The sequence below is a fragment of the Borostomias antarcticus genome, assembly GCF_949987555.1.
Source record: "Borostomias antarcticus genome assembly, chromosome: 3".
Lineage (NCBI taxonomy): Eukaryota > Metazoa > Chordata > Actinopteri > Stomiiformes > Stomiidae > Borostomias > Borostomias antarcticus.
In genome coordinates this window covers 14,673,679-14,694,521 of record NC_140236.1, presented here as the reverse complement: position 1 = coordinate 14,694,521, position 20,843 = coordinate 14,673,679, and the positions used below count along the sequence as shown (strand labels likewise).

The 20,843-nt window shown below is 47.9% G+C and overlaps 1 protein-coding gene across 1 annotated transcript in view; it reads right to left on the bottom strand.

Annotated features, from left to right (window-relative positions):
• Positions 1–18,796, bottom strand: part of LOC311307096 (acid-sensing ion channel 1A-like) — a gene marked incomplete at both ends in the record, with an annotated part of 62,774 nt that extends 43,978 nt beyond the window's left edge. Inside the window, 2 exon segments of the mRNA XM_084435857.1 lie at positions 5,868–6,063; positions 18,435–18,796. Coding sequence (XP_084291983.1) covers positions 5,868–6,063; positions 18,435–18,796 — 558 coding nt within the window.
• Positions 18,797–20,843: the final 2,047 nt, after the last annotated feature.

Below are 20,843 nucleotides of genomic sequence, written 5' to 3'. Positions count from 1 at the left end.
CTTCAAGTGTTCGCTGATGATGTGTGTATGTGTGATTGCGTGTGTGCACTCTGTATGTACGCCATCCACACACCCCCGAGCCAATCAAAACACAGCAACGCCGACTCGCCGAACGCATTCACTCCGGCAAAGACCCGTATCAACGACTCCGCCCGGCTCCTCAAAGGCCTCGTCAGTCTCTCTCCCTCCTCCATCCTCACCCCCCCCGCCTCCCCCTCTCCCTCCTCCCCCCCCCGCGCCTCCCCCTCTCCCTCTCCCTCCTCCATCCCCCCCCCCCCCCCGCCTCCCCCTCTCCCTCGCTAAGCACTTCAAACAGCCTGACCTGGCCGGCGCCATCCTAGAACCCACACAGAACCCAGGAACCCGGGAACCCGGGCCTCCAGCCACCTGCGCTAATCCTCGGGATGAATAAAGCATGCATAGCACAGCAGACAGGGCCGGCCTCGTTCCATCAGCCTGTTTCTACGCCCCCCCAGTCCGAAATGTATTCATAAGAACTGTGCCCCCCCCCCCCGCCTTCACAGGGCAAATAGAGCGCGTTTGAGCGACGCCACCGATCCGTCTCGGCGCCAGCTGGAGCCATGGCGATGCGCCCCCACGGCGTTCCGTCTCAGGTACCAGGAGGCGGGCGGCGGCCTCGTTATCTGCGCCCACACTCAGCCGCGCGCCGGATGAGCGGAGCAGGAAGAAGCACAAACAGACTGACTTCAAACTAAAAGGTTAGGTAATTAATGAGCTCGGTTCAAACATTAGCGTCTTCTGGAAAGTGTTTATATTATACAGTCTGAGTCTGCAGGAGGCAAAGTGAAGAAATGCTTTTATCCCCAGGTCACTTTCTCTAGTCCCCCCAGATAAGATATGGTAGTCTAATGAGGCGAGCAGTGGGTATGCGCTTACGTGTGAGTTTGTGTGCGTGCCTGGGTACAGTATATGTGTGTGTACGTTGTTTGTGCATGCCGTATTGTGTTGTCAGCATGTACTATACGTAGCGCGGAGCGCGGTGGAGCGTATCTATCTACGGGGCTCCTCTCTGCAACTGCTTACGTCTGTGTTCGCCGTCCAGGACGACTCTTCTTTATGAGCGTCCACCTGCTGATCTGGTAATGTAGTTGTTCCCCGCCATCAATCACGCCGTGGAGCTGGTCAGCACTAAATACACCCCCGTTCAGCAGCGGCGCCGCCGGATTTCGTTCGGGCCCCGTAAGCAGAAGCCTGCTCATTGCCACCGGGGGGGGGATCATTTCCGGAGCCCCTTTTAAGCCATTTTACTTTCGCTCTTAGGATTCCCATCTCACCTCTCTTCGCAAAGGCGGATTTTTCGTGTGTGTGAAACCTGCCGCTTTGCGGAAAAAAATTACAGATACTGTAGAGAGAAATACCGAAGGAACAGGGGGAGAGGGAGGGAGGGAGAGGGAGGGAGGATAGGAGTGGAGAGAGGAGAGAGAGAGAGTGAGAGAGAGAGTGAGAGAGAGCATGGCATGAAAACATAATGAGTACTGTCACGCCCGTGGGGGTGATGTGAGGAATGCACAGGTTGAAAGGAGCGAGCGATGCAGGAAAACTGCCGAGAGAACGAGAGAACGAGAGAACGAGAGAACGAGAGAACAAGAGAACGAGAGAACGAGAGAACGAGAGAACGAGAGAAGGAGGGAAGGAGACGGATGGAGGAGAAACGGCGCTCAGGGCTCTGGAGGTGAGGAGGTGTGACAGTGACACAGAGGTGGTGTGACGGTGGCACATCCACTATGCCCGGAGGTCCCCGAGCTGTCAGGTGGTGTGAATGCCGACCCCGAATAAGGACACGGCGTCTCGATGGCGGCCCTGTGATACCGGGAACGGCGCTCGGAGTCCATCTGACCCCCCCGGGGCGGTCGTCTGCTCTGGGAGAACGCGAGCGTGCGCCGGCCTAACTAACGAGCGGGAGGACGGGGGGGGAGGACGGGGGGGGGGGGGGGCACCTGCTGTACCTCTCAGTCTTCCAGCGCGTTCTGTGTCGTCCACCTGAGAGAATCTCTCCTCTCCAGTCCTGTGTACTCCCCCCCCCCGTGGCTGGCGTCCCAGGAGGGGGTTCATACCCGGGCTGAAAACGTTCCGTCGCTTAAACAGCTCCACCTCAAACAACGCTGGTTCTAACAGAAGCACCCGGGAGAGTGCTGGGTGTTTTTTGATGTCATCGCGGACTAAATAAAAAGTAGGTCCGTTTTTAATACACAATTGAGTGTGATTTCTTCATAGGCAAAGACCACAAGTTGTTTTATGAGGAGAAGGATGTTCACTTTATAGTCCATCACAGGCAGCTCCTCGAGGAGAGGGGGATGCTGCCTGGGCCGACTTGACAGACAGAGTGATCCGAGGATGAAGGGAACATTCCAGCTGTCATCGGCGGCCATGTAGCAGGAAACTCGGAAACGCTCGGCAACCTTACAGAGCTGGCACTGGCTCTGGCTCCTTGGGTAGACTTGTCAAAGCAAGAGAGGCTAGCCATCAGAAAATGGAGAGGAGCTCCCTGGGGTGAGACTCTCTCTCTCTCTCACTCTCTCTCTTCGTGTCTCTTTCTCTACGTTCTCTCGTTTATACTTCTTCAGTTCGCTGGTGAGGTTTTTCTTGGAGCAGCTCCGTTGCTCTCTGTCTCTGTCTCCCCTGGCAATGTTAAAGAGGCCAATTAGCCAGGATGATTCTCTCCCACTGCCATCGGGATACACCGGCGCTGGGGGGGGGTGTTCAGTGAGTGACTCCATCACGGGCCTTTTCATCATCAACATTTATTCATTTGGATCATTCTGCCATCTTTAATCGTATGCTCTCCTATATCTATGAATGATCCCTTTTAAACTCGAGGTGAGGGGGGGCACAAGCTGTCACTAAACACTCAATAGAGCATCTGCAGATGGAAAGCAAAATTAGCCTACGTGAGTCACCTTGCTAGATAAACTTTTTGGGGAAAAAAGAAGAGAAGTACCTTATGTAAATTAATATATCACATAATCAAGTGAATAATGTTTTGATGTTTGCTTTAATTATAGTGCTATTTCCTAATGCCATGTCAATCAATTTATAATCAGTTGCAATCAGGCTTCCTGATTTCACTCACTATGATTGACACAAACTATTAAAGCTGTCTCTCACATTAGGATGCAATTTAATCTATCTCGTGTATCATCTTACATAAATAGCACTTAGTTAATGAGATATGTGACAGATATAAGATAAGATTGAATAAGATTAGATAAGGGGGGTTTCAGCAGCGAGAATGTACAGAAAGATCAGAGTACAGAATACACAGTAAAGAATATAGAAGAGTACAACACATGTATACATACAGTATGCAAAAAATATACTGTAGAACAGAAGAGAGGGATAGAGAGAGATAGACAATATATCCATTTACTGTATGATGGCCACTCACTGTACTGGTACTAGACCACTCACTGTACTGGTACTAGACCACTCACTGTACTGGTAGTAGACCACTCACTGTACTGGTAGTAGACCACTCACTGTACTGGTACTAGACCACTCACTGTACTGGTAGTAGACCACTCACTGTACTGGTAGTAGACCACTCACTGTACTGGTACTAGACCACTCACTGTACTGGTACTAGACCACTCACTGTACTGGTAGTAGACCACTCACTGTACTGGTAGTAGACCACTCACTGTACTGGTACTAGACCCCTCACTGTACTGGTAGTAGACCACTCACTATACTGGGTCCAGCAGATCCGAGGTACTAGCTATAAAATCTAGTGTTCACTTCCACATTACAATGAAAAGTATTTTTCCATTACTAAAGCCTTAGAGCCAAGTCCCCTTTAGATTGTCTGATGTGATTCTTGTTTAAAGAATATTGAGTCAGACAGAGGCGCCCCTATTCCCTCACACAATCAACAGCTTATGATGAAAATATGAATAAATATGAATAAAGTCACGCTGAAATGGGATGAAAGAAAAAATCTTCAAAGGAAAAAAGGTCTTTTCCGCGGCCGTGGAAGTGCTAGGTCCCGTAGATAACAAGGGACCGGAGAAGAATGGACATAAAACCCATCAAAAGCTCCGGGGGAAACGCCTAGCTGCCCGCTCGGCTGCCCGCTCGGCTCCGGACACACACGCAATCGCCTGAAAGCCGCAGCGCTCTTCAAAAGGGAGGGGAATCACTCCGTCTCAGAGCAGGCGTGTAGTGACAGGAGGAGAGCGGTTAGTCTAATAGACACGGAAAGGATCATAAAACCAACTCTTCCATTGGCGACGGCTGATGGGTTCACGGGCCGAGGCGGCGGCGAGCGCGCGGCGGGAAGCCCGCTAACCGGCGGGCCACAGATGCAACGCAGCCAAACACGGGCCAGTCCTTTCCCGGGGTCACTCACGCGTGCTGCGACGCAAACCTCGTAAACCTCGTTCCCACGCCCATCTCCGGAGAGCAAATCTTCACGGGCTACTGCGGTTCTGATGGGTCTAAAATACCCAACGATGGGGCTCCCCGGTAGCTCAACCGGGGCATACCATGTAAAGGCTAGTCCTTTCTGCAGCGGCGTGGGTTTGAATCCGACCTACGCCCTTTGCTGCATGTCTTCCCCTCTCTCTCTCTCTCTCTCTCCCACTTTTCCTGTCTGTCACCTACACTGTCCTAATGAAGCAGAAATGCCTTAAAAATATCTTTAAAATACCAAATGATGAGCGTTAAGTACAGTACACATTTATCAACGCATTCAAACTCCCTGTAGCCTGGGCCCTGACTGGCGACAGCCTGATCAATCCCTCTTTCTTCTAAGAATACTTTGTAAAGTTTGTCATTATCTTTGACAACTGGGTTAGTAAGCAGCTGTTGTGGTGACAGCTGATGTCAGTGTTTGACAGATTATACTGTCAGTCACTGTAACGTCAGCTCTGCATTTCCATGTAGTGGTGTGTCACAGTGCTCCATGTAGCCTCAGGCTGCTATACACTGATTATGGTAAATGGAAAGAGTTAATAGACTTACAGTCTATAGTGGTTTTATCCAAAGCGCTTTACCGTCAAGGCCTCTCATTCACCCATTCACACACACATACACACCCCAATGGCCAATCGGGAGCAATTCGGGATTTAGTGTCTTTAAGTGATTAAGTCCGGTGGTTTTTAAATGTGAGGGAGTAGAGAGGAAATAAATGTCCTATCCTATTCTGGTTCTAGATTTTAAATAACAGATCGGTTGATCTAGACCAGGGAGGGGGTTGATCTAGACCAGGGAGGGGGTTGATCTAGACCAGGGAGGGGGTTGATCTAGACTAGGGAGGGGGTTGATCTAGACCAGGGAGGGGGTTGATCTAGACCAGGGAGGGGGTTGATCTAGACCAGGGAGGGGGGTGATCTAGACTAGGGAGGGGGTTGATCTAGACCAGGGAGGGGGTTGATCTAGACCAGGGAGGGGGTTGATCTAGACCAGGGAGGGGGTTGATCTAGACCAGGGAGGGGGTTGATCTAGACCAGGGAGGGGGTTGATCTAGACTAGGGAGGGGGTTGATCTAGACCAGGGAGGGGGTTGATCTAGACCAGGGAGGGGGGTGATCTAGACCAGGGAGGGAGTTGATCTAGACCAGGGAGGGGGTTGATCTAGACCAGGGAGGGGGGTGATCTAGACCAGGGAGGGGGGTGATCTAGACTAGGGAGGGGGTTGATCTAGACTAGGGAGGGGGTTGATCTAGACTAGGGAGGGGGGTGATCTAGACCAGGGAGGGGGTTGATCTAGACCAGGGAGGGGGGTGATCTAGACTAGGGAGGGGGGTGATCTAGACCAGGGAGGGGGTTGATCTAGACCAGGGAGGGGGGTGATCTAGACTAGGGAGGGGGGTGATCTAGACCAGGGGGAGGAGCTCTCTGGTGACTCACTACTTTGAAGTCCTCTGCTCTGCACTCGGACCCGCGGAAGCGGCAGGCCAGCAGCATGTCCTTGACGTCGTGGCCCGTCCGGTCGTAGAACTCGCGCATGTTGAAGGGGCGGGGCTTGTAGTTGTGGAAGTCGGCTTTGGCCCTCAGGGGTTCCAGAACACTCTCTTCCACCAGGTGCACGTCCCTGATCTCGTACCTGGAGAGAGAGGGACAGGAGAGAGAGAGAGGACAGGAGAGAGAGAGAGAGAGAGAGAGAGAGAGAGAGAGAGAGGGACAGGAGAGAGAGAGAGAGAGAGGGACAGGAGAGAGAGAGAGGGACAGGAGAGAGAGAGAGGACAGGAGAGAGAGAGGGACAGGAGAGAGAGGACAGGAGAGAGAGAGGGACAAGAGAGAGAGAGAGAGAGGACAGGAGAGAGAGAGAGAGAGGGACAGGAGAGGGACAGGATAAAGAGAGAGGGACAGGATAAAGAGAGAGGGACAGGAGAGAGAGAGAGGGACAGGACAGGGACAGGATAAAGAGAGAGGGACAGGATAAAGAGAGAGGGACAGGAGAGAGAGAGGGATGGGGGGAGTGAGAGGTTTGAGAGAAGGACAGGAGAGAGAGAGGGGGATAAGGGGGAGTGAGAAATTTGGATTGGCCACAAACCTCCCTTTTATAATATTATTCAGAGGCAGACTGATCACCTTCATTTGACTATTCCTCGTGACGCTCGTCATGGCTGAGCGCCCCACTGTCATTATCAGACATGTTTTTGAAGATGATGATGGGACAAAATAAATTACAATGTAATCACAAGAAATGTGAATCATGCCAGGGCAAATCTTGACCCTTTATAGAATAATGAATTGATTGTGAGTATCTTAAGAAATGTTTTGTGAGAGTCAGTGAAGTCCTCCGCTCTTTTAGTGCAAGTGGACAACGTTGAATTAGTGAGCGCTGCTCGCCAAGCTGTGGTAAAAATCCTGCATGTGGGGAATAAAAAAGCACTGTTTGCATGTATGAGTGTATGTGCACATGATTACTCACAACTGCCTGGGATTTAAATATAAATACGGTGTGTAAGCCTATTTGTGCTTGAGTATGTGTGTGTGTGTATGTGTGCGTGTGTGTGTCCTAATTCCATCCACACAGAAAATAATTGCACATGAGTCACTGAGTGGGGGGAGTCATCCCCTCACGGTAAACAGCATTATCAGGAGATTTCCTCTCAGGGAAGAAGCCCACCAGCCAGCTAATTCAGCCCAGGCTTCTTCCCTTCCACCCAGCATGGATGAGCAGTCAGTACTCTACTCTATGATGGCCAACTGTGGGGTCCTTTCAAACGTCAACATTGTACTAGACTTTATTCAAAGGTCTGGTGGGGGGTGGGGGGGGTTACACAAAGCTCGCTAACTGAGTAAGCCTGACTTTTCCGATGAGTAAAACCTGGAAACGCTTCAAATCTGGAACGTGAACTGAAGAAAAATATAAATAAATAAAGCCTTTCAGGTTTTACTTTGTGCTGAAGTCAGGCCTTCTCAGTAAGCCAGCTTTGTGGAATACCCCCCACAGCACAATCCCACCAGTAGTCTGAGTTTAATTTGTAGTCTAGGTCCAACTCATCATACTAAAAGCTGCCAGAGATATGAGATCAGTCATCAACTATCTGATCTCCGGTGTTTAGTTCCTAACTGAATCATGTCTCTGAGGTGAGAGAGACGGCTCGCTTATTCTGATGCTAGCGTTCTGATCCAATTTAGATATTCTCTCTGGCTGAGATGTGCCATCGCAGGCAAAGCCTTCCATTGATTAAAAGAGGACTTAATTGAGTTGAGGCTGTTGTTCCTGAATGTTCCTCCTGCCAAGAATGCACTTATGAAATAAAATGCCCCAAAGCGCACGAGCCAGAGAGAATCAGCGGAGGCTGGCAACTTGGTATGTAGGCTATGAGTTTTTAATATCACAAGGATATTTTGCCAGACCGTTGATGGCAAACACTGGAGATAAAGGAGAAAGACACTCAATTGGATTTCATGCCACAACCACTTTCATTTCTGGACGGGAGCTTAACAAACGAGGGAATAACATCGCCCCTCCACCTAGGGAGGCCAGGGTAAGTGATTAAGTCCAGCGGTTTTTAAATGTGAGGGAGTAGAGAGGAAAGCTGATATTTCCAGGCTGCTAAGCACACATTCTCAATAACTCCCTGAATTAACTATTTGGGGGAAAGCTATTCTTTCTGTCAGGCGATAAAAAAGCCTATTTCTTTATCTCATCTCCTGAGATCCCCCCTTTCTTTCTAGGTTGAACACAGCAAGATATATTTTGCCTCTGGACTAAATAATATTGCTGCCCCCTTATCTCTAAGGAAGAATGGCCTTACTGTAGGGACATACCCCCTGTTAATATGGCGGTGCATGGACAATGTGGTGTATTCAGAAAGAGGCAACACTTTATTTTAGGGGGTTGAAATTACCTAGTAATTTCCTAATAATAAGGTGCTAATTATCAAGTTTTTTTTTTAAAATAAGGTGGTAATATACTAGTAATAAGGCGATATTTTATTAAATAATTTAATATAAATAAGGTGACAGTAAGCAGAAGTAATGTTAGACCTGGTCCAGGGCGATATCCTACGTATAACGCCCTGTTACTCTCAATGCAATTTGCCTATGAAAGCGCTTCATCTGCCCGCTCGTCCGAGTCTACAGACAAAACCGTTACTCACCAAAGTAAACACATCGTTGGAAAGATGAAAGCCTTTTCTCCTAAAGCGCTACAGTTTGTAGTCCCCCACCTTTCAAATAAAGGGCAAATTTGTACACTTAAATGTTTTATATCCACAGCGCATCGACTGTCTTCTTCTACCGGCGAATCGGCGCTCTCCGCTTTGTTTAGTCTACTCACTGCTGCCGCCCATGTCGGGGATGATGCATTACATCTTAAAGTATCTCAACACCATATAAGATGTAATGCATCATCCCCGACATGGGCGGCAGCAGTGAGTAGGCTAAACAAAGCGGAGAGCGCCGATTCGCCGGTAGAAGAAGACAGTCGATGCGCTGTGGATATAAAACATTTAAGTGTACAAATTTGCCCTTTATTTGAAAGGTGGGGGACTACAAACTGTAGCGCTTTAGGAGAAAAGGCTTTCATCTTTCCAACGATGTGTTTACTTTGGTGAGTAACGAAACGGTTTTGTCTGTAGACTCGGACGAGCGGGCAGATGAAGCGCTTTCATAGGCAAATTGCATTGAGAGTAACAGGGCGTTTATACGTAGGATATCGCCCTGGACCAGGTCTAAAGTAATGTCAAAGTAATGCGGTGATACAACTCCTTGTAAAGTGGAGAGAATTATCATAAGTTAATTTGTAATAAGGTGATTGTTTCTTAGTAATTTCTTGGTAATGTCGTTTGAACAGCCCCCTAAAATAAAGTGTTTCTATCGCATAATTTCCAGGTAGTCTAATTTCTTGGTAATTTCTCAGGAACAGCCCCCTAAATAAAGTGTGCTCCTACTGTGTAATTTCCAAGTAATTTCTTGGTAATTTCTCAGGAACAGCCCCCTAAAATAAAGTGTGTTCCTAATGCATAATTTCCAAGTAATTTCTAGGTAATTTCTTATGAACAGCCCCCTAAAATAAAGTATTTCTAAATGGCATATTTTCCAGGTAGCCTAATTTCTTGGTAATTTCTCAGGAACAGCCCCCTAAAATAATTAGGCACAAATTGTAGCCAGCTAGCCAGCCAGCCAACCTGCCAGCCAGAGAGCTAACTAGCATTAAGCTACTATCTTTATCTTATGTAAATGTCAGCCAGTCACAAACCATCAAACCTGCCATTCAAAACATGTCTTTCTTTATATTTTTGAAAGCCAGAATTTTTTTTAGGAAGCTTAGACATGATGCTCCACACCAGCACTCCTCACTCGTGATTGCAAGGCCTGCGTCTTGTTTCGGGGCAGGACCGAACCATTTCATGTAAATAGATGGGGGGGAAGCAAAGTCTGCTCTGCTTTGCTGGCCACTTGAGGATGCTGGTGATGGTCAAACAGTAGTATTGTAGCATGCGAGGTGTTTAAGTGAATTGAATTGAATTGAAAGTTTTATTGTCATTATACAAGTATAACGGAATGTCTTAAGAGCTTCCTCTAAAACAATACTCACAGCCACACACACACACACACACACACACGCACACACACACACCGAGGTTACACACATAGATCAACATAAGAGCATATATAAGAGCACACAGAAAATTGCACAGTCCCATATTTCTTCCATCAATATTCCGTTCAGTCAGAGTTATAAGTCCCATAGGGTGATAGAGGGCGTGGGAGGGGAGTGTTTGTTCAGCTCCATGACAGCTCTAGGAAAGAATCTGTTTTTCAGCCTGGAGGTGCAGGCTTTGAAGGCCCTATAACGCCTCCTGGATGGGAGCAGGGAGAAGAGGTGGTGGGAGGGGTTTGCTTTGTCCTTTAGGATGCTGCCTGCTCGGCGTAGACAGCAGGTCCTAAAGATGTCGTCGAGAGTGGGCAGGGGGAGTCCCATGATATTTTCGGCAGTCTTTATGACTCTCTGGAGGGACTTCCTGTCGGCTTCTGTGCAGTTCGCATACCTCGTGATGCAATATGTCAAGGTACTCTCAATGGAGCACTGGTAGAACACTTTCAGCAGGTCAGCAGACAGGTGGTTTTTCTTGAGTGTCCTCAGAAAGTAGAGACGCTGTTGAGCTTTCTTAATCATGGCTGTTGTGTTTTCCTCCCATTTAAGGTCCTCTGTTATCCGAGTCCCCAGGAACTTAAGACAGGATACTCTCTCCACCTCCTCGCCATTGATGGTTAGGGGAGAGAGGTCCTCTTTGACTCATCTGAAGTCGATGATTATTTCTTTAGTTTTCTTGATGTTCAGGGTGAGATTGTTGTTTTTGCACCATTCAGCCAATTTGTCGACTTCATCTCTGTAGGCTGTCTCATCTCCACCACAGATCTGTCCCACTACTGTTGTATCATCAGCAAATTTGATTCTGGTGTTTGACGGGTGGGAGGAGATGCAGTCAGATGTGTAGATGGAGTAGAGCAATGGGCTCAGCACGCAACCTTGTGGTGTGCCGGTGCTGAGAGACAGACTGGAGGAGAGGTGTGGGCCGAGTCTAACTGTCTGTGGGCGGTCAGATAAGAAGTCCTTAATCCACTTACACAGGGTGTTACTGTAGTGTATGGACTTCCAAATATCTCTTGTAGGTACAAAGCAGTGTATGGCCTGCTTCCCTTTTTCTAGTAAGTAAAATAAGCCATGATTAATCTATCATCATTAACATAATGATTCTTTTACTTTTCTTGTTTTTGGCAAACTATTTGGAACGTTCATTAAAAGCCGTTCAAATGTGACGTTCCAAATAGTTTGCATAAACGCAACAATCCCTATGTGAGCACATCTCCAGTAAGCCTGGGTCCATTGTGATCCTCGTTCCGTTACTGGCGAACTACCTCTCCAGACTGTTAGCTTCTGTTAGCAAATGTTAGCAGAAGGCACAAAGCTAACGGAAAATAGTTCGCTAACGTTCGCTATGTTCGCTGAATTTGAACGCACCCCTGGTGTGGAGCATCATGTCTCAGCTTCCTAAAGAAAAATCTGTCCTTCAGAAGTATAAAGAAAGACATGTTTTGAATGGTAGGTTTGATGGTTTGTGACTGGCTGACATTTACATAAGATAGTAGCTTAATGCTAGTTAGCTCTCTGGCTGGCAAGTTAGCTGACTGGCTGGTTGGCCAGCTGACTGGCTGGCTAGCTGGCTAGCCGGCTAGCTGGCTACGATTCGTGCGTTATTTCTGTTGACTCAGCAAGGACAATATTAAATGATAAAGGTTGATCTAGGATAAGACAGTTACGTGCACTACCAGGTGAATCATGGGCGGCACTTTCTGCGTCCAGCGAGAGGGGCACTGTCATAGAAATTATAGTTTCATCACCTCCTTTTGTAATTCACCACCTCCCTCAACCTTTCACATAGCTGTGCTAACCTAATTCATGACAGGATGACCTCCAGGAGGTCAACACACCTAGACGTTGTCTACTCCATCCTTTGTCCCTTTGTCCCTTTGTCCCTTTGTCTCTTCAAGAAATTACCGCCTGTTCTCATGTCACATGTCTGTATTCTCGACTACTGAATGGTGGTCTGACCACCATTCAATGACGCCTGCCATTTTATATGACGTACAATGGGTTAGCCAATCACATCCTGGAACCGCCATACCTGTGTTTTGCTTGAATATAAGGCCGCGCAGGGACAGGAGGCGGGACTTCTTTGGATAAACCACTCATGTGCGTTGTCCGGAAGTCCTTGCGCTCGTATGTTTTCTCAATAAACCAGACTTAACCTGTTTGAGTGAATCTTGGCAAATCCTTTTTGACTAGATCAGCTAAAATCCATTACAGCACACCGCCAACATATTGAGGGAGCCTGGCGTACACAAGGAGATGATCTACTGGTTCAGCTAGCCCACACCGGCAGCTCTCAGAATCAACTTGAAGTTCATTGAGTGGAACAACTGGTTGGCAAGGAAACACAGGGAAGCTTTTCAATATATAGCTTCTGGACAGACCTGGAAAACCCAAGCGTGTAGTGAGGGTGAACGGGAAACGTCTGGAGGAAGAGCCTGTCCGGAGAGATTTCAATTGCCACCTCCGGTGGAGCTTCTCAGGCATCCCTGTGGAGGTTGGAAACATCGAGCTTGAGCGGTCAGTGTTCAAAAACTCCATTGCTGAAGCTGCGGCTGGGAGCTGTGGCCTGAGGGCCATAGGTACCTCAAGGGGCGGTAACCCTCGGATACCGTGGTGGACAGCGGTGGTCAGGGAAGCCGTCCGACTGAAGAAGGACGCCTTCTGGGATATGTTAGCCTGGGAGACCCCAGAAGCAGTTGCAGGGTATCGACTGGCCCGGAGGGCTGCGGCTTTCGGCCGTGACCAAGGCAAAGCAGAGGGTGTGGGAGGAGTTCGGAGAAACCATAGAGAAGGACTTTCGGTCAGCACCAAAGTGTTTCTGGAAGACCATCAGACACATCAGGAAGGGAAAGCGGGGGACCATCCAAGCTGTATACAGCAAGGAGGGGACACTGCTGACCTCAACTGAGGAGGTTGTTGAGTGTTGGAAGGAGCACTTTGAGGAACTCCTGAACCCGACTAATACACCCTCTACGATCGAGGCAGAGCCGGAAGATGATGGGGGGTCGTCAATTTCCTTGGAGGAGGTCACTGAGGTCAAACAACTCCACAGTGGCAAAGCCCCAGGGACTGATGAGATCCGTCCAGAAATGCTGAAGGCACTGGGTGTTGAGGGGCTGTCTTGGTTGACACGCCTCTTTAACATTGCGTGGAAGTCTGGGTCAGTGCCAAAGGAGTGGCAGACTGGGGTGGTGGTCCCAATATTTAAAAAAAAAAGGGGACCAGAGGGTGTGTGCCAATTACATCACATTACTCAGCCTCCCAGGGAAAGTGTACTCCAAGGTGCTGGAAAGGAGGGTCCGGCCGATAGTCGAACCTCAGATCGAAGAGGAACAATGCGGATTTCGTCCTGGTCATGGAACCACCGACCAGCTCTTCACTCTCGCGAGGATCTTGGAGGGGGCTTGGGAGTTTGCCCAAACTGTCTACATGTGTTTTGTGGACTTGGAGAAGGCTTACGACCGGGTCCCTCGAGAGGTCTTGTGGAGGGTTATGTGGGAGTATGGGGTGAGGGGGTCCCTAGTTAGGGCCATCCAATCCCTGTACACCCAGAGCGAGAGCTGTGTCTGGGTCCTCGGCAGTAAGTCGTCTTCCTTTCCAGTGGGGGTTGGCCTCCGCCAGGGCTGCGCTTTGTCACCAATCCTGTTTGTGATTTTCATGGACATATCATGGATATCGAGGCGTAGCCGTGGGGAGGTAGGTTTGCAGTTCGGTGAGCTGGGGATCGCGTCGCTGCTATTTGCAGATGATGTGGTCCTGATGGCATCATCTGCCTGCGACCTCCAGCACTCTCTGGATAGGTTCGCAACTGAGTGTGAAGCGGCTGGGATGAGAATAAGCACTTCTAAATCTGAGGCCATGGTTCTCAGCAGGAAACCGGTGGCCTGTCCGCTCCGAGTAGGAAATGAGTCCTTACCTCAAGTGAAGGAGTTCAAGTATCTGGGGGTCTTGTTCACGAGTGAGGTAACCATGGAGAGGGAGTATGCCCGGAGAATCGGAGCAGCTGGTGCGGTTCTGCAGTCGCTTTACTGCACTGTTGTGACGAAAAGAGAGCTGAGCCAAAAGGCAAAGCTCTCGATCTACCGGTCTATCTTCGTCCCCACCCTCACCTATGGTCATGAAGGATGGGTCATGACCGAAAGAACGAGATGAGTTTTCTCCGGAGGATGGCTGGGGTCTCCCTACCTAGAAATTACTTGTAAATTACGCATTAGGAACACACTTTATTTTAGGGGGCTGTTCCTGAGAAATTACTAAGAAACAATCACCTTATTACAAATTAACTTATGATAATTCTCTCCACTTTACAAGGAGTTGTATCACCTCATTACTTTGACATTACTGCTGCTTACTGTCACCTTATTTATATTAAATTACTTAGATAGAATACCACCTTATTACTAGTATATTAACACCTTATTTCAAAAAAGATAACTTGATAATTAGCACCTTATTATTAGGAAATTACTAGGTGATTTCAACCTAGTTTCTAAGAAATTACTTGATAATACCACCTCATTACTTGGAAATTATAAGTTAATTTAAAAATTCTTTCTTGATAATTACCACCTTATTATGAGGAAATTATTAGGTAATTTCAACCTTATTTCTAAGAAATTACTAGGTAATCAGCAATTTATTACTAGGAAATTACTAGGTAATTTCGACCCCCTAAAATAAAGTGTTACCCACAAAGCTGCAATCAGCATGTGAGATCAAATCAAATCAAGCTTTATTTGTATAGCACATTTCATACACAGAGGCAAACCAATGCGCTTTACAGAGAGCAATGGGTGGTATGCATAGGTCCTACCCATACATGTTCCAGAGGGAAGAAAAAAAAAACAGTTTCACCCAGGGGCCCAGAAAAGTGAGCTGTAAAAAAATCTTGCCTGACCTCTCAACGAGACAATCAAGCAACCTCGGTCTCTCCGCTCCTCTGACTCTGGACTCCTGTCCATCCCCCACTCCCGCCTCAGCTCCGTTGGTGACCGGGCCTTCAGTGTTGCCGCCCCCACACTCTGGAACTCTCTCCCTGCCGATGTCTGAAATGCCACCTCTCTGGACACTTTCAAATCCACCCTCAAAACTCACCTGTTTAATGTTGCCTTCAATTTTTAATTCCACTCTACACACACCCAGTCTCCATTAGCTTGTAGTCTCTAATATGATATTTAAGTGAATCATATAACAAAGCACAATAAACACTTAGCAGAACTGGCTCATGGAGAATGCCGCAAGGCAGAGGTGAGGAGACAGAAAGCAGAGAGTCAAGAGTAAACCAGGCCAGGTCCAGCCTGGCTTATGTGCGTGGCTGGCTTGTTTCTGTTCAGGACTGGTAGGACGGAAGCTAGTCATGCCACTGAAATAGCTGTGAATTTAAATGACATGAAATAATGTCTGATAAATTAAGATAGGTCTTGTCGCCTGCACACATCAGTTCCAATACTTCCAATGCTAATCCAGCACAATAAGAGCGGGATAGCCATTTAGCTCATGGGCTCACAACACCTAGCAGCAGCTTCCATAACATTAATGGTAGCGGTCAGTGGCTAAAGCACTTACACTGATGATAACATAAAGTCATCCCCATCAGACCCCGTCGTGAACCCTGGTCTCCCGGGTTGGAGTCCAATGCTCTGATCACTACTCTACTTGTAGTCGAGATTGGTGGGTTGGTTTTGGTGTCCTTCTTCCGGTCCCTAGTGTGGGTTGTGGTTAGAATAAGGGTTGGGGTTGGGACAGGATCTGACCTATAAGGAAAGGGGTAAAGGTTGGAGTGAAAGGATGAACATGTGGAGGTTTGGGGTATAGTCCCATAAAGTCATCCCCCCCGGGTCTTGAACCCTGGTCTCCCGGGTGGGAGTCCAATGCTCTCACCACTACTCTACTTGTGCAGTGGAGATCAGTGGGTTGATTTTGGTGTCCTTCTTGATGTTGGTCTGCTGGGACTACTGCCTCTTCTGGTGCCAACAGAGAAATGCAGGCCAACATTGTCCGGAGTGACGGAGGGAGGGAGGGAGTGATAACCGGACAAACGCTATACTAGGTGTGCTGGCTTACAGCCACGCCCAAAAAAGGGGTAGGCTTGGCTGGATAGGGACAGCTGGTGACAGAGTGGGAAGGAGCTGGACAAGAGGAAGGCAGAGATTTCCCAGCTTTTTCAAGAACCCACTATGACAGAAGAGTTCCGGTATGAGAGATAGTTCAAAAAGAAAGAAACTGGGACTGCGTTCAAGATTCCACAAATCAAAACCAAACAGCAAGATGGACGGCTAGTATTGGGCCCAAACCCATCTGCAGCGGTTATCCTCCACATCATCAACAACTGTAACATATATCATCACACCGTATCACTTTGTCACTCGTCCAACCCTTCTCTCACCGTTGTCAGTTCTGTACGTGTCAATTCATTCTCCTTCGTCTCTCTACGAGCTCTTCCACCAAAATACATCCAGCCGTTCTCCCTCCCCCTGTCACTGTGACGGGTGTGTGTGTGTGTGTGTGTGTGTGTGTGCTGATGAATCTCTGGTAGGTGTTGATGAAATGCACAAGCTGTGCCGCAGAGTCCAACACAAACAGAGGCAGGAGGGGGTGTCCTGATTGGTTCGTCATCCTGCATCCGCATGCCCTGACATTTGAGAGGAAACAGACACTGCATGGCTAGGCGTGTTCTAGGACATGGATACCGCAGCGCTAGGCGTGTTCTAGGACACGGACACCGCAGCGCTAGACGTGTTTGAGGACACAGACACCACAGCGCTAGGCATGTTTTGGGACACGGACACCACAGCGCTAGGCATGTTTTGGGACACGGACACCACAGTGCTAGGCGTGTTTGAGGACATGGACACCACAGCATTAGGCGTGTTCTAGGACACGGATACCACAGGGCTAGGCGTGTTTTAGGATACAGACACTACAGGGCTAGGCGTGTTCTAGGACACGGATACCACAGCGCTAGGCGTGTTTCGGGACACGGACAACACAGCACTAGGCGTGTTTTAGAACATGGACACCACAGTGCAAGGCGTGTTTTAGAACATGGACACCACAGTGCTAGGCGTGTTTTAGAACATGGACACCACAGTGCTAGGCATGTTTTAGAACATGGACACCACAGGACTAGACGTGTTTTAGAACATGGACACCACAGTGCTAGGCGTGTTTTCCATACAGCTTCACAGGCCATTATTAGTCACAGTATGGCTGAATGAGATCCCTCTCCCTTCCTTCATAGTCACCCTATGCCTACAGTGGCTGAATATAAAAATCTATATTCTTTTGACATAATTACCTACACAGTTAGCCACAAGATACAGATTGACAGTTAAATACAACCTGTATCTTGTTATCCTGTTATCTCAAGATACAATAGTTTGAAGTTGGCAATCAGAAGACAGAGACGCTTCCCTCCAGACGGGCTGCATTCAGTGGTTCATGGCGGTAAGAGGGCGTGTGCTGAGAAAGGAGGATCCGACGGGAGCGCTTCTCTATCTGTGCTCAGCACAGCGGTTTAGTGTCGATCAAGACTAAGTACGCTCCTTTAGGGACTCATCATCTACAGCTCCTCTGGAGCCTCCTCTCAAAGTAACATGCCTGACCAGCAGAGAAGAAGCAAGGAGGAGGATGTAGGCCTACAGTATGTGACGGATTGAACATAACGCACCCAGCTCTGGGTTATTTATATCCATAAGGTGTATATAGCATGTACATAATCCATCCTTACCGGTACCTTATCTTTATACTGTATATTTGTACTTCTTGTGTAATTTGTACATTTTGTATTTGTAGTTATCTGTAATGAGCACATATCGGAGGCAGCAGCAACATTTCACTGTGTCCACTGTACATGTGACGAATAAAATACTCTGAATCTGATAAACCATGTATCTTGCCTCTAGGCTGGACTCAGTGTTTGGTTGTGAAAGCAGGACATAACTGGTAGAGAGGTTCTGTAATTCAATAGACACACATGAGATAGATCTACAACCTAAACCTAAGCCTAAACCATGTCATTGTATTCTTCCCAGTACTGTGCTTCTGACAGTCATGTCAGAGAGATATATTTGAGATGAATGCAGACAGCTACTGTATTTTAGCCTACATCTGGTGGCAATGTAAGTCAATGGAATAGAGTGCATGGCTATATCAAATCCATCATTTGGAGCCTACGACTGCCTGAGCTACTGTACTTATAGCCTACTATACCGTGGTTCAGTAAATCTGATTCTGTCTGGGCTACTGTACTTAGCCTTCATCTGTATTGTGGTTCGATAAACCTGTTCTACATGTGTATTGTGGTTCGGTAAACCTGTTTTACATGTGTATTGTGGTTCAATAAACCTGGTTTACAACACCTGTGGTTGAGCAGCGCGAGCAGCTCTCCTGCGTGGTACAGGTCGTTGCGCGTGACGCGGCTGAAGCGGAACGAGTTGAGGTTGCAGAAAGTCACCGCGGGGAACACCATCACCGGGGTCGCGATCTCGTCCAGCTTGGTGACGTGCGGATACTCCAGATAGAAATGTATTCGATCCACGCACACGTACAGCAAGAAAGTCAAGGAGCCGAGGAAGAACACGAGCCACAGACAGCGCTTGATGCAGGCCCGCTCGTAGGTGAAGATGTGAGATATTCCGTGCAGAGTTGAGTTGTGCGCAAAGACCTCAACTGGGGGCGGCTGGCTGCAGTCTATTTCTTCGGTTTCTACTTTGAGGTCCATTTTCACCAGTGCTCTAAAACTCAAGCCTGGTTCACAATTCTGAACAATCCACACACCGAACTATTTCAGTTCGGTAGGCAGCCGACTATCTCTCTTTCACAACTTGAAATACATTTATAAGAATATAAGAAAAACACACTGAACAAAATCGTGTGCACATCCATAGTTAGTGTCGCCTATATGCGCTCTAGTTAAGCATCAGATTTCAGTCTATAGAAATGTCCAGTTCAGCACAAAACTACACCTGTGGCATGCAAAGCACTGTTTGACGTTAGCAATACGAGGCTCTCTCTAGGCTATTTAACGGGTGGCGAGCATACTGAATACGCGGGCTTCGCTGTCGTGGTTACCTTCATTCAAAAGCCGGGATGCAGACAAGCTGGACTTACAAACCAAGCGAGCAACACTAGTCAAAACAAAAAATGTAATTCAACAGCATCAGTCTCCAAGATGCCCGTGTTGTCCTTAAAAGATCCCATCATTAATAGTGAACGCTTCAAGACAGATTTTGTCTGGCAGGTAGGCTATAAAACGCCTCGTTGGAAATATCTGTTGTGTTAAGGCTACAACAGGCTATTCCTCTATCGCCAATTAATTAACCTTTATAGTAGCCTATACTATTGTCAAAATAAGACATGTTATTCCTATATCAAAGCATGAGAAAGAAAGAGTTAGACGTCCGTCTTGATAGACCAGTCATTTGATGAAGAGTTCATCCACCCCGTGTTGGTTTTGCGAATCACTTCAGATCGTGTTCTAGTCTGGAGATGCCCCGCCGGACCGCCTGGTCGGTGGATTAGATTAGATCCGGAGCGTCTTTTTCCTCAGCGTCTTTTTAGCCCTGATGTGCGTTTGTGTGTGTGTGCGTTCGTGTGTGTGTGCGCGCACGCGTGCGTGTGTGTGTGTGGCAGAGAGATGGCAGAGCAGAGTGTTAAGGGAGATGACCAATCGTGCTGACTGAATAAGTGGACTGCCGTGGTATTCCGTTACGAGCCAACTCAACTTCCCTTTCGTTATATCCGCCCATGCACAGACCCCGTGGACTCAATCATCAATCATGGACCCATATCAAAATGAAAACGCGTGAGAGAGAGAGCGCGCGCGCGCGAGAGAGAGAGAGAGAGAGAGAGAGAGAGAGAGAGAGAGAGAGAGAGAGGGAGAGCATAAGCAGTCACATTACCATGGATGCATAGCCCGGAGATGCCCAATCGAACTGAAACTGTCGACTCATTGGCAACTAGCCTATATAACACCAAGACGCTGAATTCGGTGTGTAGATTGTAATGTAACATGTAGCCTAACTCATCACTGGCGGTAGGCTATACGCACCAGCGTGGAAGACGCAGTGAGGAGTAATTATATGTGTTCATAAATAACCCAATACCCATATAGCCTCCATGCGACGCTGGTAGAAAATGAATCAAGTTAAGTAGCATTGGAGTCATTCAGGCTTTGGTAAGATAACAAAATCTTTCTATGTGGCATTAAAGATGCATGCATGCACATCTTACATACGTTGGGATCAGTTTCCATACCCTTGCTAAATGAAAGCGTTCCACTTGACACCAGTGTTGTTGCCCATAGGTCAAAACCAGTGTTTGACTTTCAAAGTGGAATACAGTCATTCTTTATCCAACATTGGTAGACATAGCTAGACTACACCATGCATAAAGATTGCACAATATAGTATCTACGATGGCGTGACCTAAAAGCCTAACATGTAACTCACCTGCAACTGCTCCAGAGGCCTCTGCAACAAATAACTCGTAACTGCAATCATTCACACTCATTTCCTTTATTACCACTTTCCAGGTGTGAAATGCCTGTCTAGTCAGCTCTAATGTAGGACCATGAACAGTGGACGATACACCAAACCAACCACATGGCTGGCTAACCGGCGCTCTCCACGGTGCTGATTTGGCAAAATCTCGGTAGTCTAATCCAACATGCTAATTTGGTCTCCCTACCTGTAGGTGGCGCCATTATGCAAGGATCCTAGTTTCGTGAAGACTGCTTGGGAGAAGGAAATACAAACATGTGAGGAAAG